Genomic DNA, 14,741 nt, shown 5'->3' with positions numbered 1-14,741 from the left:
AGGGATGGGAGCAGGGATGGGAGCAGGGATAGAGCAGGAGGATGGGAGCAGGGGGTAGAATTGGGGGAATGAAATCAGGAATGGAATCAGGGATGGAATCGGGGGCTGGGAGCAGGGAATGAGATCAGGGATGGATTCAGGGATGGAATCAGGGACAGAATCAGGAATGGATTTAGGGATGGAATCGGGGATGGATTCAGGGATGGGAGCAGGGATGGGAGCAGGGATAGAGCAGGAGGATGGGAGCAGGGGGTAGAATTGGGGAAATGGAATCAGGAATGGAATCAGGGGCTGGGAGCAGGGAATGAAATCAGGGATGGATTCAGGGATGGATTCAGGGATGGAATCGGGGGCTGGGAGCAGGGAATGAAATCAGGGAATGAAATCAAGGATGGATTCAGGGATGGAATCAGGGGCTGGGAGCAGGGACTGGAATCAGGGATGGATTCAGGGATGGAATCAGGGGCTGGGAGCAGGGACTGGAATCAGGGATGGATTCAGGGATGGATTCAGGGATGGAATCGGGGGCTGGGAGCAGGGAATGAAATCAGGGATGGATTCGGGGATGGATTCGGGGATGGAATCGAGGGCTGGGAGCAGGGAATGAAATCAGGGATGGATTCAGGGATGGATTCAAGGATGGAATCGGGGGCTGGGAGCAGGGAATGAAATCAGGGATGGAATCGGGGATGGAATCGGGGGCTGGGAGCAGGGAATTCTGAAGGGGGCCGGGATCGGGGCCGCTCCCAGCGCAGCACGCGGGGCTCGGGGGAGGGAAGGAGGGAAGGGAAAGAGGGAAGGGAAGGAGGGAGGGAAGGAAAAGAGGGAAGGGAGGGAAGGGAAGGAGGGAGGGAGGGAGGGAGGGAAGGAGGGAGCGCTGCTGGCACGAGGAGCTCCGATTATCCCGTCACGGCTCCAAGGCACGAGCCGCGCCAGCGGCCGGCAGCCTCGGGAATTCAGCCGGGAATTCAGCCGGGAATAACCCTCGGGAATTGCGCCGGGAATAACCCTCGGGAATTGAGCCGGGAATCAGCGCCGGGGAGCCCCGGCGGGGCCGCTTCCAGCCCGGGGTGAGCCGCTGCCCCCCGGTGCTTCCCTCATCCTCATCCTCATCCTCATCCTCCGGATCCACGCGGCCGCTTTTCCAAAGGGATCCGAGGGGATCCGGTGGTGGGGGGGGGGGGGGGTTGGGGGGTTGGGGATGGGGGGCTCATCCCGCGTCCCCCCCGCCTGGGTGGGCCCGGCCGGGGCTGAATCCGCCCCGCTGGATCCCTGCCGCAGGCACAGGGATCCTTGGAGCTGCCGTTGCCATGGCAATCCCGGAGCGTTATTCCAGCATTGGCAGCGAGGAGCAGCGAGGAGGAGGAGGAGGAGGAGGAGGAGGAGGAGGAGGAGGAGGAGGAAGAGCTTTTTCCACTCATCCTCGCCGCTCCGGAGTTTTTTTTTTTTTGGGGGGTGGGGGGGGTGGGGGGGTGGGGGGTGGGGGGTGAGATCCAGGGAATGCGGGATCGGGAGATTTTGGGATCATCCCGGGCCAGGCGGGCTTGGGCAGCTCCGTAGGGTCGGGATCCACAGGCGGCAGCAGCAGCGGGAGGAGGAGGAGGAGGAGGAAGAGGAGGAGGAGGAAGGTGGGGTGGGCCACCGAGGCGGGAAGAAGAGCCGGAAACATTCCCGAATTCCCGGAGCGTGGTGGGGAGGGAGAGAGGAGAGAAAGAGAGAGAGAGAGGGAGAGAGGCCATGACTCGGACTCGGCGCCGCTAAATCCGCCAACATTCCCAAAAGGCGTCATTCCCAAAGGGCTCCCACATTCCCGGCGGGAATCATGAAGAAGTTCGCCTCCACGCGCAGCCTCAATAAGATCCTGCAGCAGTGCGACTCCTCATCCCGGGAATACGAGGAGATCCAGGCGGTGGAGAAGAAGTGGCACCTGCACTTGGCCACTCCGCGGAAATTCCGGGAGAAGCGGTGCAAGATGCCCTCTCTGTTCCTTGCAGCTCCGCCGCCGCCCAAGAGAGCCCCCAGCACGACCCTCACGCTGCGCTCCAAATCCATGACGGCCGAGCTGGAGGAGCTGGGTAAGGCCGGGATTCCCCAGGAATTCCGGGGGGTTGGTGGAAGTGGTTTTCCCGGCGGTTTCCCGGCGGTTTTCCGGCGGTTTTCCGGTGGTTTTCCGGGGGTTTTCCGGCGGTTTTCCGGCTGTTTGCGTGTGCGTCGTGGGCCTGTGGTGGTGGTGGGTGTGGGAGGCGCGGGGAGCGGGAGAAGAATTCCCGGCGTTATCCAGAGGGGTTCCAGAAGGATTCCAGAGGGATTCCAGAGGAGTTTCCAGAGAAATTCCAGAGAGGTTCCAGAGGGGTTCCAGAGAGATTCCAGAGGAGTTCCAGAGGGGTTCCAGAGCTATTCCAGAGCTGTTCCAGAGGGATTCCAGAGAAATTCCAGAGGGGTTCCAGAGAGATTCCAGAGGGGTTCCAGAGGAATTTCAGAGGGGTTCCAGAGGGATTCCAGAGAAATTCCAGAGGGGTTCCAGAGAGATTCCAGAAGGGTTCCAGAGGAGTTTCAGAGGGATTCCAGAGGGATTCCAGAGGAATATCCAGAGGGGTTCCTGAAGGATTCCAGAGGGGTTCCAGAGCTGTTCCAGAGGGGTTCCAGAGCTATTCCAGAGAGATTCCAGTGGGGTTCCAGAGCTATTCCAGAGGAGTTCCAGAGGAGTTCCAGAGGGGAATCCAGAGAAATTCCAGAGCTGTTCCAGAGAGATTCCAGAGGAGTTCCAGAAGGATTCCAGAGGGGTTCCAGAGCTATTCCAGAGGAGTTCCAGAGGGGTTCCAGAGCTATTCCAGAGCTGTTCCAGAGGGGTTCCAGAGAAATTCCAGAGGGGTTCCAGAGAGATTCCAGAGGGGTTCCAGAGGAATTTCAGAGGGGTTCCAGAGGGATTCCAGAGAAATTCCAGAGGGGTTCCAGAGGGGTCCAAGAAGGATTCCAGAGGGGTTCCAGAGGGGTTCCAGAGGGGAATCCAGAGAAATTCCAGAGCTATTCCAGAGGAGTTCCAGAGAAATTCCAGAGGAGTTCCAGAAGGGTTCCAGAGAAATTCCAGAGAGGAATCCAGAGAAATTCCAGAGGGGTTCCAGAGGGGTTCCAGAGCTATTCCAGAGGGATTCCAGAGGGATTCCAGAGGGGTTCCAGAGGAGTTCCAGAGCAATTCCAGAGGGATTCAAGAGGGATTCCAGATGGATTCCAGAAGGGTTCCAGAGGGGTTCCAGAGGCGTTCCAAAAGGGTTCCAGAGGCGTTCCAGAGGGATTCCAGAGGGGTTCCAGAGGGGTTCCAGAGGAGTTCCAGAGGGATTCCAGAGGGATTCCAGAGGGGTTCCAGAGGGATATCCAGTGCTCCAGGGGCGCATCCCGGTGGAGGTGGGCGTGGGAAGGATGTTGGGAGGCTCCGGTGGGTGTGGAGGGGTTGATGTGGCCTGGCCTTGGGCATCCTCATCCGTTCCCTGATCCATTCCCTGATCCTTTCCCTGATCCTTTCCCTGATCCCTGATCCATTCCCTGATCCCTGATCCATTCCCTGATCCCTGATCCATTTCCTGATCCATTCCCTGATCCATTTCCTGATCCATTCCCTGATCCCTGACCCGTTCTTTGATCCATTCCCTGCTCCATTCCTGTTCCTGCTCCTTTCCCTTTTCCTTCTCCATTCCCATCTCCATTCCCTGTTCCATTCCCTGCTCCATTCCCTGATCCATTCCCTATTCCTGCTCCATTCCCTGCTCCATTCCCTGATCAATTCCCTGATCCTGCTCCATTCCTTGCTCCATTCCCTATTCCTGCTCCTTTCCCTTTTCCCACTGCTTTGCCACCTCCTTTCCCTGCTCCTTTCCCTGCTCCATTCCCTGATGCTGCTCCATTCCCTGCTCCTTTCCCTGTTCCTTTCCCTATTCCTGCTCCATTCCCTGCTCCTGCTCCATTCCCATCTCCATTCCCAGCTCCTTTCCCTGCTCCGGCTCTTCCTGCTCCTCTCCTCACATTCCTCACTCCATTCCTGCTCCATTCCCTATTCCCAGCTCCATTCCCTGCTCCGGCTCCTCCTGCTCCTCTCCCCGCTCCTCTCCTCACCTTCCTCACTCCATTCCCTGCTCCATTCCCTGCTCCATTCCCTATTCCTGTTCCATTCCCTGTTCCTGCTCCATTTCCTGATCCTTTCCCTTTCCCAACTCCATTCCCTGTTCCTGCTCCATTCCCTGATCCTTTCCCTTTCCTTGATGCATTCCCTGTTCCCATCCATTCCCTGCTCCATTCCCTGCTCCTTTCCCTGATCCCGCTGCTTTCCCTGCTGCTTTCCCGTCTCCTTTCCTTTTTCCTGCTCCATTCCCATCTCCATTCCCAGCTCCTTTCCCATTCCCTGCTCCGGCTCCTCCTGCTCCTCTCCTCACTTTCCTCACTCCATTCCCAGCTCCATTCCCTCTTCTTGTTCCATTCCCTGATCCATTCCCTGATCCATTCCCAGGTCCATTCTCAATTCCTGCTCCATTCCCTATTCCTCTCCCTGCTCCTGCTCCATTCCCGTCTCCATTCCCTGATCCATTCCCTATTCCTATTCCATTCCCTGTTCCTGCTCCATTCCCTGATCCTTTCCCTTTCCTTGATGCATTCCCTGTTCCCATCCATTCCCTGCTCCATTCCCTGCTCCTCTCCTCACTTTCCTCACTCCTTTCCCTGCTCCTTTCCCTGATCCCTTCCCTGTTCCTGTTCCATTCCCTATTCCTGTTCCATTCCCATCTCCTTTCCCTGCTCCTTTCCCTGATCCCGCTGCTTTCCCTGCTGCTTTCCCGGCTCCTTTCCCTGTTCCATTCCCTGTTCCTGCTCCATTCCCTACTCCTCTCCCTGCTCCTGCTCCATTCCCAGCTCCATTCCCTGATCCATTCCCTATTTCTGATCCATTCCCTGCTCCATTCCCTGCTCCTGCTCCATTCCCTGATCTTTTCCCTTTCCCCGCTCTTCTCCCTGCTCCTGCTCCATTCCCAGCTCCATTCCCTGATCCATTCCCTATTTCTGATCCATTCCCAGCTCCATTCCCTGATCCATTCCCTATTTCTGATCCATTCCCAGCTCCATTCCCTGATCCATTCCCTATTTCTGCTCCATTCCCTGCTCCATTCCCTGCTCCTGCTCCATTCCCTGATCTTTTCCCTTTCCCCGCTCTTCTCCCTGCTCCTGCTCCATTCCCAGCTCCATTCCCTGATCCATTCCCTGTTCCTCTCTCTCTTCCCAGCTCTTTTCCCTGCTCCGGCTCCTCCTGCTCCTCTCCTCACCTTCCTCACTCCATTCCCTGCTCCTTTCCCTTTCCCTGCTCCATTCCCTGATCCTTTCCCTGCTCCATTCCCTGATCCTTCTCCATTCCCTATTCCAGCTCCATTCCCATCTCCATTCCCAGCTCCATTCCCTTTCCCTGCTCCATTCCCTGCTCCTTTCCCTGATCCCGCTCCTTTCCCTGCTCCATTCCCTATTCCTGCTCCATTCCCTGTTCCTGCTCCATTCCCTACTCCATTCCTTATTCCTGTTTCGTTCCCTGTTCCTCTCTGTATTCCCATCTCCATTCCCTGCTCCATTCCCTGCTCCGGCTCCTCCTGCTCCTCTCCCTGCTCCTCTCCATTCCCAGCTCATTTCCCTGCTCCATTCCCTATTCCTGCTCCATTCCCTGCTCCTGCTCCATTCCCTGATCCTTTCCCTTTCCCTGCTCCTTTCCCTATTCCTGCTTTTCTCCCTGCTCCTGCTCCATTCCCAGCTCCTTTCCCTGATCCATTCCCTGTTCCTCTCCCTATTCCCATCTCCTTTCCCTGCTCCGGCTCCTCCTGCTCCTCTCCTCACCTTCCTCACTCCATTCCCTGATCCATTCCCTGCTCCTGCTCCATTCCCAGCTCCATTCCCAGCTCCTTTCCCAGCTCCATTCCCTGTTCCTGCTCCATTCCCTACTCCTCTCCCTGCTCCTGTTCCATTCCCATCTCCTTTCCCTGCTCCATTCCCTGATCCTCTCCCTGATCCTTCTCCATTCCCTGCTCCAGCTCCTCCTGCTCCTCTCCCTGCTCCTCTCCTCACTTTCCTCACTCCATTCCCTGCTCCTGCTCCATTCCCAGCTCCATTCCTGCTCCATTCCCAGCTCCATTCCCTATTCCTGTTCCATTCCCTATTCCAGCTCCATTCCCATTTCCATTCCCAGCTCCTTTCCCTGCTCCTCACCTCTCTTCTCTCCCTCCTTTCCCACACCCGGCATTCCCAGGTTTTTATTTCCCATCTCTGGGCAGATCCCAAACCCTGCCAGGAGAGCCCTGGGAGAGCTCTGGAATTCCAGGAGAGCTCCAGAATTCCAAGAGAACTCCAGAAGAGCTCTGGGAGAGCTCCAAAAGAGTCCCGGGAGAGCTTTGGAATTCCAGGAGAGCTCCAGAATTCCAAGAGAACTCCAGAAGAGCTCTGGGAGAGCTCCAAAAGAGTCCCGGGAGAGCTCTGGAATTCCAGGAGAGCTCCACAATTCCAAGAGAACTCCAGGAGAGCTCCGGGAGAGCTCCAAGAGAGTCCCGGGAGAGCTTTGGAATTCCAGGAGAGCTCCAGAATTCCAAGAGAACTCCAGGAGAGCTCCAAGAGAGTCCCAAGAGAGCTTTGGAACTCCAGGAGAGCTCCAGAATTCCAGGAGAACTCTGGAATTCCAAGAAAACCCCAGGAGATCTCCAGGATAGATCCATGAGAGCTCTGGGAGAGCTTTGGAACTCCAGGAGAGCTCCAGTATTCCAGGAGAACTCCAGAATTCCAAGAAAACCCCAGGAGATCTCCAGGATAGATCCAGGAGAGCTCCAAGAGAGCCCCGGGAGAGCTCTGGAATTCCAGGATCACTCCAGGATTTCTCCATCCCCCCCATCCCTCTGCCACTCCCACATTCCCAGATTCCCTGAAATCCTCCCCGCTCCCACCATTCCCCGCTTCCCGCCGCCGGAATTCCTTGTTTTTCCCAGCCCTCCTGGCCTCCGGGAGGGGCAGGATCCCATCCCTCTCCATCCCTTCCCTTTTCCCGGATCCGCTGGCGCTTCATCCCCGGAGGGATCCCAATTCCCGGGAAATTCCCGGCTCCCGTGGGAATTTGGGATTTTCCATGTGGGAATGTGGCCGTGGCACCCTGGAGCCTCAGCAGGATCCCACGTTCCCCCTGGTTTTTCCATGGTTTTCCGTGTTTTCCACGGCTTTCCATGTTTCCCGTGGTTTTCCTTGGTTTTCCATGCTTTCCCTGTTTTCCACGCTCTTCCCAGTTTTCCATGTTTTCCCTGGTTTTTCCATGCCCTTCCCGGTTTTCCACACTTTTCCTGGTTTTCCATCCTTCTGGTTTTCCAAGCTTTCCATGTTTTTTCCAAGCCCTCCCTGTTTTCCAAGCTCTTCCTGGTTTTCCAAGCCCTTCCTGGTTTTCCATGTTCTTCCTGGTTTTTCCAAGCTCTTCCTGCTTTTCCATGTTCTTCCTGTTTTTTTCCATGCCCTCCCTCTTTTTTAATTCCTTCTGGTTTTTCAAGCCCTCCCTGTTTTCCATGTTATTCCTGGTTTTCCATGCTTTTTCTGGTTTTCCATGTTCTCCCTGGTTTTTCCGTGCCCTTCCCAGTTTTCCAAGCCCTCCCCGTTTTCCATGTTCTCCACATTTATTCCATGTCCTTCCTGGTTTTCCAAGCTCTCCCTGTTTTTTCCATGTTCTCCCTGGTTTTTCCATGTCTTTTCTAGTTTTCCACACTTTTCCTGTTTTTTCCATGCCCTTCCCAGTTTTCCAAGCCCTTCCCAGTTTTCCAAGCCCTTCCCGATTTTCCAAACCCTCCCTGGTTTTCCATGCTCTCCGTGGTTTTTCCAAGCTCTTCCCGGTTTTCCGTGCTCTCCCAGTTTTCCATTCCCTCCCTCTTTTTTAATTCCCGCTTTTCCCAAGCTCTCCGTTTTCCTCTCCCTCTTTCCCAGCCCATCCCTGTTTTTTTTCCCGTTCCCTTCCCGGTTTTCCGAGCCTTTTCCCGCTCCCCGCGGGGTCGGGACAGATCCCAACATTCCAAGCCTGGATCATCCGGGATTTATTTCATCCCGAGCCTCTGGATTCCCACCCTGGAATTCCCACCCTGGAATTCCCGGCGCTTCCAGACCGTTATTCCCAATCCAGCGGCTTTTTTTTTGGCGGGAACGGCTCCTTTTTCCCACTTTTTTTCCCCATCCCGGATCCCGGGGTTCCTCCTTCCACCGCCATTCCCGGTTTTCCCGGAGCGGGATTGGGAGCAGCGATCCCGGGAGAAGGATCCGGAGGCGGCTCCAGCTCCGATCCCAGAATCCCGAAGATTTTTCCCGGGAATTTCAGCGCTCCTTCCCACCGGATCGAGGGAGGGGCTGAAGCCATTCCAGGGAAAACGAGAGATCCGTCCTCTTCCCATCCTTCGCTCCAGGTTTTCCTGTGGATCGGCATTCCCGGGATTCGGCTCGGAGCCGCTCTCCTTCCCAAAAAAAACCGCCAGGGAAAGGGAAATTCCCAAAGAAATTCCCAAAGAAATTCCCAAAGGAATTCCCGCCCCCTTTTCCATGGATCCCGAACACCCCCTGTGCCCTTCCCGACCTTTTCCTTGCCAATCCCACCCCCTGGGATGCTCCGGGATCCCTCCCGTGCCGAAATCCAGGGATTTGGATGCAGGGAATTGCTCTGGGATTGGACGGGGTGGAATTCCTTGGGATGGAATTCCTCGGGATGGAATTCCTCGGGATGGAATTCCTCGGGGTGGAATTCCTCGGGATGGAATTCCAGCCGATCCCCAGCAGGATCCAGCCTGGATCCACCAGGAGATCGAGGGATGATCCTGGAGTTGGGATCAATCCCAAATCCCTGCGGGCCGGGGGGGGGGGGGGGGGAGCGATCCCGGTGGAAAAAGTCTGGAATTCCGGGATGCCCCGGCCGGAATTTTGGGAATGGGAGCGGGAATTGTTCCGTGCCGTTGATTTTGTGTTTTGTTTCCCATTCCAAGCCTCCATGAGGAGAAGGAAAGGGGGTGAGTGAAAGCGAAATTCCCGGGATTCCGCCTCTTCCCGCCAAATTCCAGCGGGATCCAAAGCGGGGTGGGAGGGGGGGCGGGAATCCCGGTATCCCGAGGGTGGCTGTTCCCGGGGGAATTCCGCCGGAATTTGGGAATTCGGGATGGGCTCCGGTGTCCTGGAGCTGTTCCGGTAGGAATTGGAATGCCAGGAATTGGAATGCCGGGAATTGGAATTCCGGGAATTGGAATGCCTGGAATTGGAATGCCTGGAATTGGAATTCCGGGAATTGGGAACTGGATTCTGCTGCATCCTTTATCCCAAAATTCCCAACCCAAAATTCCCAGGGGTGATCCCAGCTCCGGGAATGTCCCGTGTGGAATCCTCGGGAATGGCGGTGTCCGGATTTATCCCAAAAATGCCAAAGCCTCTCCTGGCAAATCCAGGGATTTATCCCGATATTCCTGGCAAATCCAGGGATTTATCCCGATATTCCTGGCAAATCCAGGGATTTATCCCGATATTCCTGACAAATCCAGGGATTTATCCCGATATTCCTGGCAAATCCAGGGATTTATCCTGATATTCCTGGCAAATCCAGGGATTTATCCCGATATTCCTGACAAATCCAGGGATTTATCCCGATATTCCTGACAAATCCAGGGATTTATCCCGATATTCCTGACAAATCCAGGGATTTATCCCGATATTCCTGGCCACGGGAAAACCGGGAAGTTTTGGATGGAAAGGTTGGATCAGGGTGGGATTGGAGGTCCCTTCCCTGAAACTCCTGGGATTTTCCGATCCGGGATTTCCTGTCCTGGTGGTTCCCATTCCCACTTTTCCGCCCCCCCGGAATGTGGGATCTGCTCTTCCAGCCGGGAAGATCCATTGGGAATTTCCCTGGGAAGCGGCTGAGGGATCTTCCCAACCTTTCCCTGGATCGGGCAGATCCAGAGGATCCCACGGATCTGGAAAATCTTCCCAGGGATTCCTGGGATGGATCTTCCCGAGGGGAGGAGAAGATTCCTGGGAAAGCTCCCAGAAGATTCCAGGGGCTCCAGGAGAGCCGGGATTTGGGAAAGGCCTGGAGGGACAGGACACAGGGAACGGCTCCAGATTGGGAAAGGGGAATTTGGGAATTGGGAATTCCCGGCTGGAATGGAATTGCCAGAGCAGCTGGGGCTGCCCCTGGATCCCGGGAATGTCCAAGGAAAGCTTGGAGCAGCCTGGGATGGTGGGATTGAAATGGGATGGGATTGAAGGTCCCTGGATCCCATCCCAAAGCATTCCGGGATTTGGGAGGCTCTGAATCCATCCCGAGGGATTTTTCTGGAAGTTGGGGCTGGAAAAGGGAAGGGAGACCCTTCCTGCAGTGCTGAGATTCCCAGGGAAGCCCCTGGATCCCAAAATTCCTTTGGATCCGATGCCAGGCTGGGAGAGCTGGGAATGGAGGGAATTCCCTGGGAAAGGGGAGATGGGAGTGGGATTTTGGGAATTGGGAATTCCCGGCTGGAATGGAATTCCCAGAGCAGCTGGGGCTGCCCCTGGATCCCGGGAATGTCTGAGCCCAGGCTGGAGAAATCCGGGATAACGGGAAGGAGTCTCATGGAATGGGATCAGCTTTAAGTTCCTTCCCACCCAAAGCATTCCTTGGATTCCACAATTCCATGGAAGCACCAGCCGGGCTCCGGGAGAATCCCAGGAGCAATTCCCACCCGGACACGGCTGGAGCCGGGACGGGAATTTGGGATTCGGATCCACCTGGATCTGAGCCCCAGATTCCCATTCCCGGAATTCCAGAGGCTCCGGAGGGATCCATGGGAATGAATCCTCTTGCCCATTCCCATATCCCTGCGATTCCCGAGGGAACGGATCCCGGTGTTCCCCAGGGGTAAATGGATGGATCCCAGAGCTGGGAATTCCCTGAGCGGCTCTCCCGATATTCCCGATCTCCGTGGGCACCGGATCCCGGCCCGGACACGGAAATTTGGAATCATTCAAGGAGCCGAGTCCGTTCCGGCCGGGAATATCCCGGTTTATCCCAAATAAACTCCGGATGTGCCGGAGCCTCGTGGCTCCCACGGACATCTCCATGTCCCGGAATTCCCGGGATTTCCCACCCTCCTGGCCGGACTCGGCTGATTCCCGAATACCCAAAATCCGGGAGGAATTGGGAATGTGGCGCATCCGTGGGGTGGGAACATCCTCCAGATCCATGGAAAAGCGCTGGGAGGGGAGAGGAGCAGCAGGAAGGATCCCGGGATGAGGGGTGGGGATGGAAGGATCCCGGCTGATCCCAGCTGATCCCAGCTGATCCCGGCTGATCCCGGCTGATCCTGGTTTTCCTTGGAGAGGAGTGGTGGGAAGGATCCCGGCTGATCCCGGCTGATCCCGGCTGATCCCAGTTTTCCTTGGAGAGAAACAACAGGAAGGATCCCGGGATGAGAGGCAGGGAGGGAAGGATCCCGGCTGATCCCGGCTGATCCCGGCTGATCCCGGCTGATCCCGGCTGATCCCGGTTTTCCTTGGAGAGGAGCGGCAGAAAGGATCCTGGGATGAGGGGTGGGGACGGAAGGATCCCGGCTGATCCCGGCTGATCCCGGCTGATCCCAGCTGATCCTGGTTTTCCTTGGAGAGGAGCAGTGGGAAGGATCCTGGCTGATCCCAGCTGATCCCAGCTGATCCTGGCTGATCCCAGTTTTCCTTGGGGAGGAGTGGCAGGAAGGATCCCAGGATGAGCGGTGGGGAGGGAAGGATCCTGGCTGATCCCGGCTGATCCCACTTTTCCTTGGAGAGAAACAGTAGGAAGGATCCCAGGATGAGGAGTGGGGAGGGGAGTATCCTAGGTGATCCCAGCTGATCCCAGCTGATCCCGGTTGATCCCGGCTGATCCTGGTTTTCCTTGGAGAGGAGCAGTGGGAAGGATCCCGGCTGATCCCAGCTGATCCCAGCTGATCCCAGCTGATCCCGGCTGATCCTGGTTTTCCTTGGAGAGGAGCAGTGGGAAGGATCCCGGCTGATCCCAGCTGATCCCAGCTGATCCCAGCTGATCCCAGCTGATCCCAGCTGATCCCGGCTGATCCTGGTTTTCCTTGGAGAGGAGCAGCGGGAAGGATCCTGGGATGAGGGGTGGGGAGGGAAGGATCCCGGCTGATCCCAGTTTTCCTTGGGAGAAGTGGCGGGAAGGATCCCGGCTGATCCTCGCTGATCCCGGCTGATCCCGGCTGTTTTTCCTTGGATTGCAGAGAAGCTGGATGAGATCCTGGCGGCGGCGGAGCCGGCGCTGCGGGCGGAGCTGGTGGAGGCCGATTCCAGAGCGGCCACGGTGAAACAGCGCCCGACGAGCCGCAGGATCACCCCGGCCGAGATCAGTGTGAGCCAGAGGGAATTCCCGGGAATTCCGTGGGAATGGGGGTGTGGAATGGGGGAATGGGATCTGACGGATCACCCTGGCCGAGATCAGTGTGAGCCAGAGGGAATTCCCGGGAATTCCATGGGAACGGGGGTGTGGAATGGGGGAATGGGATCACAGGATCACCCCGGCCGAGATCAGTGTGAGCCTGGCGGGAATTCCCGGGAATTCCATGGGAATGGGGGAATGGGATCCACAGGATCACCCCGGCCAAGATCAGTGTGAGACTGGCAGGAATTCCCAGGAATTCCGTGGGAATGGGGGTGTGGAAGTCGGAATTCCCGGGAATGGAAGGAGAGGGCTGGGAAGGATCCGGAGGATCTCAGTGAGGAGATCAATGTGAGCCAGAGGGAATCCCACCGGGAATGGCGGCCGGGAATGAGGGAGAGGGAGGGGAGGGAATGGGGAGTGGAATTCCCAGGAAAGGGGATTGGAATTCCTGGGAATGGGGAGTGGAATTCCTGGGAATGGGGATTGGAATTCCCAGGAATGGGGAGTGGAATTCCTGGGAATGGGGATTGGAATTCCCAGGAAAGGGGATTGGAATTCCCGGGAATGAGGAGTGGAATTCCTGGGAATGGGGAGTGGAATTCCCGGGAATCCGCTTGGATTTCCCAGGGAAAGCTGTGGAAGAGCAGCTCTGGAGGAGCCCGGAGAGCCAGGCTGGAATTCTGCCGGAATTCTGCTGGAATTCTGCTGGAATTCTGCCGGAATTCTGCCGGAATTCTCCGAGGAGGATGAAGGGGCTCGGGATTGTTCCGGGAATGCTGCGGGCGGGGAGTTGGGACGGGAATCATCCCAAAGTTTGGAATCCCACGGGGCGGAGCAGCGGGAAGCTGAAGGCCGGGCCGGGCCCATCCCGCTGGGAAGAGCTCCCGTTTTCCCGCCCTGGGAATTCCGGCTGGGAACGTCGCGGCCTCCCGGCGGCATCCGGACTGGGAATTCCCTGTTTTTCCCTTCCAGTCCCTGTTTGAGCGGCAGGGAATGGCGCATCCCGGGGTCCTGGCGGGAACGGAGAAGCCCCACGTGTCCCTCCGGAAGGGAATTCCACGGACCAAGTCTGTCGGTGAGGAAAAAACCCGGGAGAATCCCTCGGGAATGGGGAGGGAGGGTCCCCGTGGGAAGCGGATTTCGGAGCATCCCACGGAATTCTGTGGAATTGCGGCTCGGAGGGATGCCTGGTCCTGGAGGATTCCGGGAGGGAATTTTGGGAGGGAATTCCGGGAATTCCCAAACCGGCTCAGCCACAGGCGTTCCCGGTGGGAATGGCGGCTCTGGAAGCGGGAATGCTGGAGCTGGGGCTCGGGAGGAGCGGGACGAGGTCTGGAGGAGGCACCGGGATGTGCCGGATCCTTGAGCTTATCCCAAAAAATTTATGGAGTCTCCAATCCCAAAACTTCGCTCTGTTCCCGAAGATTTCTGGTGCCACCAATCCCAAAATCCATCTCTGGGAATTCCTTGAGCTTATCCCAAAAGATTTCTGGAGTCTCCAATCCCAAAACTTTACTCTATTCCCAAAGATTTTTGGTGCCACCAAATCCCAAAATCCATCCCTGGGAATTCCTTGAAGCCATTCCAGAATTTTTTGGTGCCACCAAATCCCAAAATCCATCCCTGGGAATTTCCTTTACCCCATTCCAGATTTTTTTGGTGCCACCAATCCCAGAACCCATTCCTGGGAATTCCTTGAGCCCATTCCAGGATTTTTTTGGTGCCACCAATCCCAAAATCCATTCCTGGGAATCCTTGACTCCATTCCAGATTTTTTTTGGTGCCACCAAATCCCAAAATCCATCCCTGGGAATGTCTTGAGCTTATCCCCAAAAATTTCTGGAGTTTCCAATCCCAAAATCATCTCTGGTGGATCCTTCACTCTGTTCCCAAAGATTTTTGGTGCCACCAATCCCAAAATCCATCCCTGGGAATTTCCTTTACCCCATTCCAGATTTTTTTGGTGCCACCAATCCCAAAATCCATCCCTGGGAATCCTTGACTCCATTCCAGAATTTTTTTGGTGCCACCAATCCCAGAATCCATCTCTGGGAATCCTTGAGCCCATTCCAGGATGTTTTTGGTTTCACCAATCCCAAAATCCATTCCTGGGAATCCTTGACTCCATTCCAGATTTTTTTTGGTGCCACCAATCCCAGAATCCATTCCTGGGAATTCCTTGAGCCCATTCCAGGATTTTTTTGGTGTCACCAATCCCAAAATCCATTCCTGGGAATCCTTGACCAGATTCCAGGATTTTTTTGGTGCCACCAAATCCCAAAATCCAATCCCTGTGAATCCTTGAGCTTATCCCAAAAAA

At 56.2% G+C, this 14,741-nt stretch overlaps 1 protein-coding gene across 20 annotated transcripts in view; it reads left to right on the top strand.

The window, feature by feature from the left end:
* The window catches only part of SHANK3 (SH3 and multiple ankyrin repeat domains 3), a 145,182-nt gene that overhangs the window by 91,649 nt on the left and 38,792 nt on the right, over positions 1 to 14,741 (top strand). For 19 of the 20 annotated variants that reach the window (XM_058828149.1, XM_058828144.1, XM_058828145.1 and 16 more), the window contains 4 exons: positions 1,995 to 2,075; positions 9,009 to 9,032; positions 12,264 to 12,391; positions 13,394 to 13,496. In XM_058828149.1, the coding sequence (XP_058684132.1) occupies positions 1,995 to 2,075; positions 9,009 to 9,032; positions 12,264 to 12,391; positions 13,394 to 13,496 (336 nt within the window). The remainder of the gene's footprint in view (positions 1 to 1,994; positions 2,076 to 9,008; positions 9,033 to 12,263; positions 12,392 to 13,393; positions 13,497 to 14,741) is intronic. The other variant, XM_058828152.1, reaches the window with a different exon arrangement.

Source organism: Poecile atricapillus, chromosome Z, assembly GCF_030490865.1.
Source record: "Poecile atricapillus isolate bPoeAtr1 chromosome Z, bPoeAtr1.hap1, whole genome shotgun sequence".
Lineage (NCBI taxonomy): Eukaryota > Metazoa > Chordata > Aves > Passeriformes > Paridae > Poecile > Poecile atricapillus.
The sequence above is the reverse complement of the archived record's forward strand: the minus strand, read 5'-3'. Positions and strand labels throughout refer to the sequence as shown.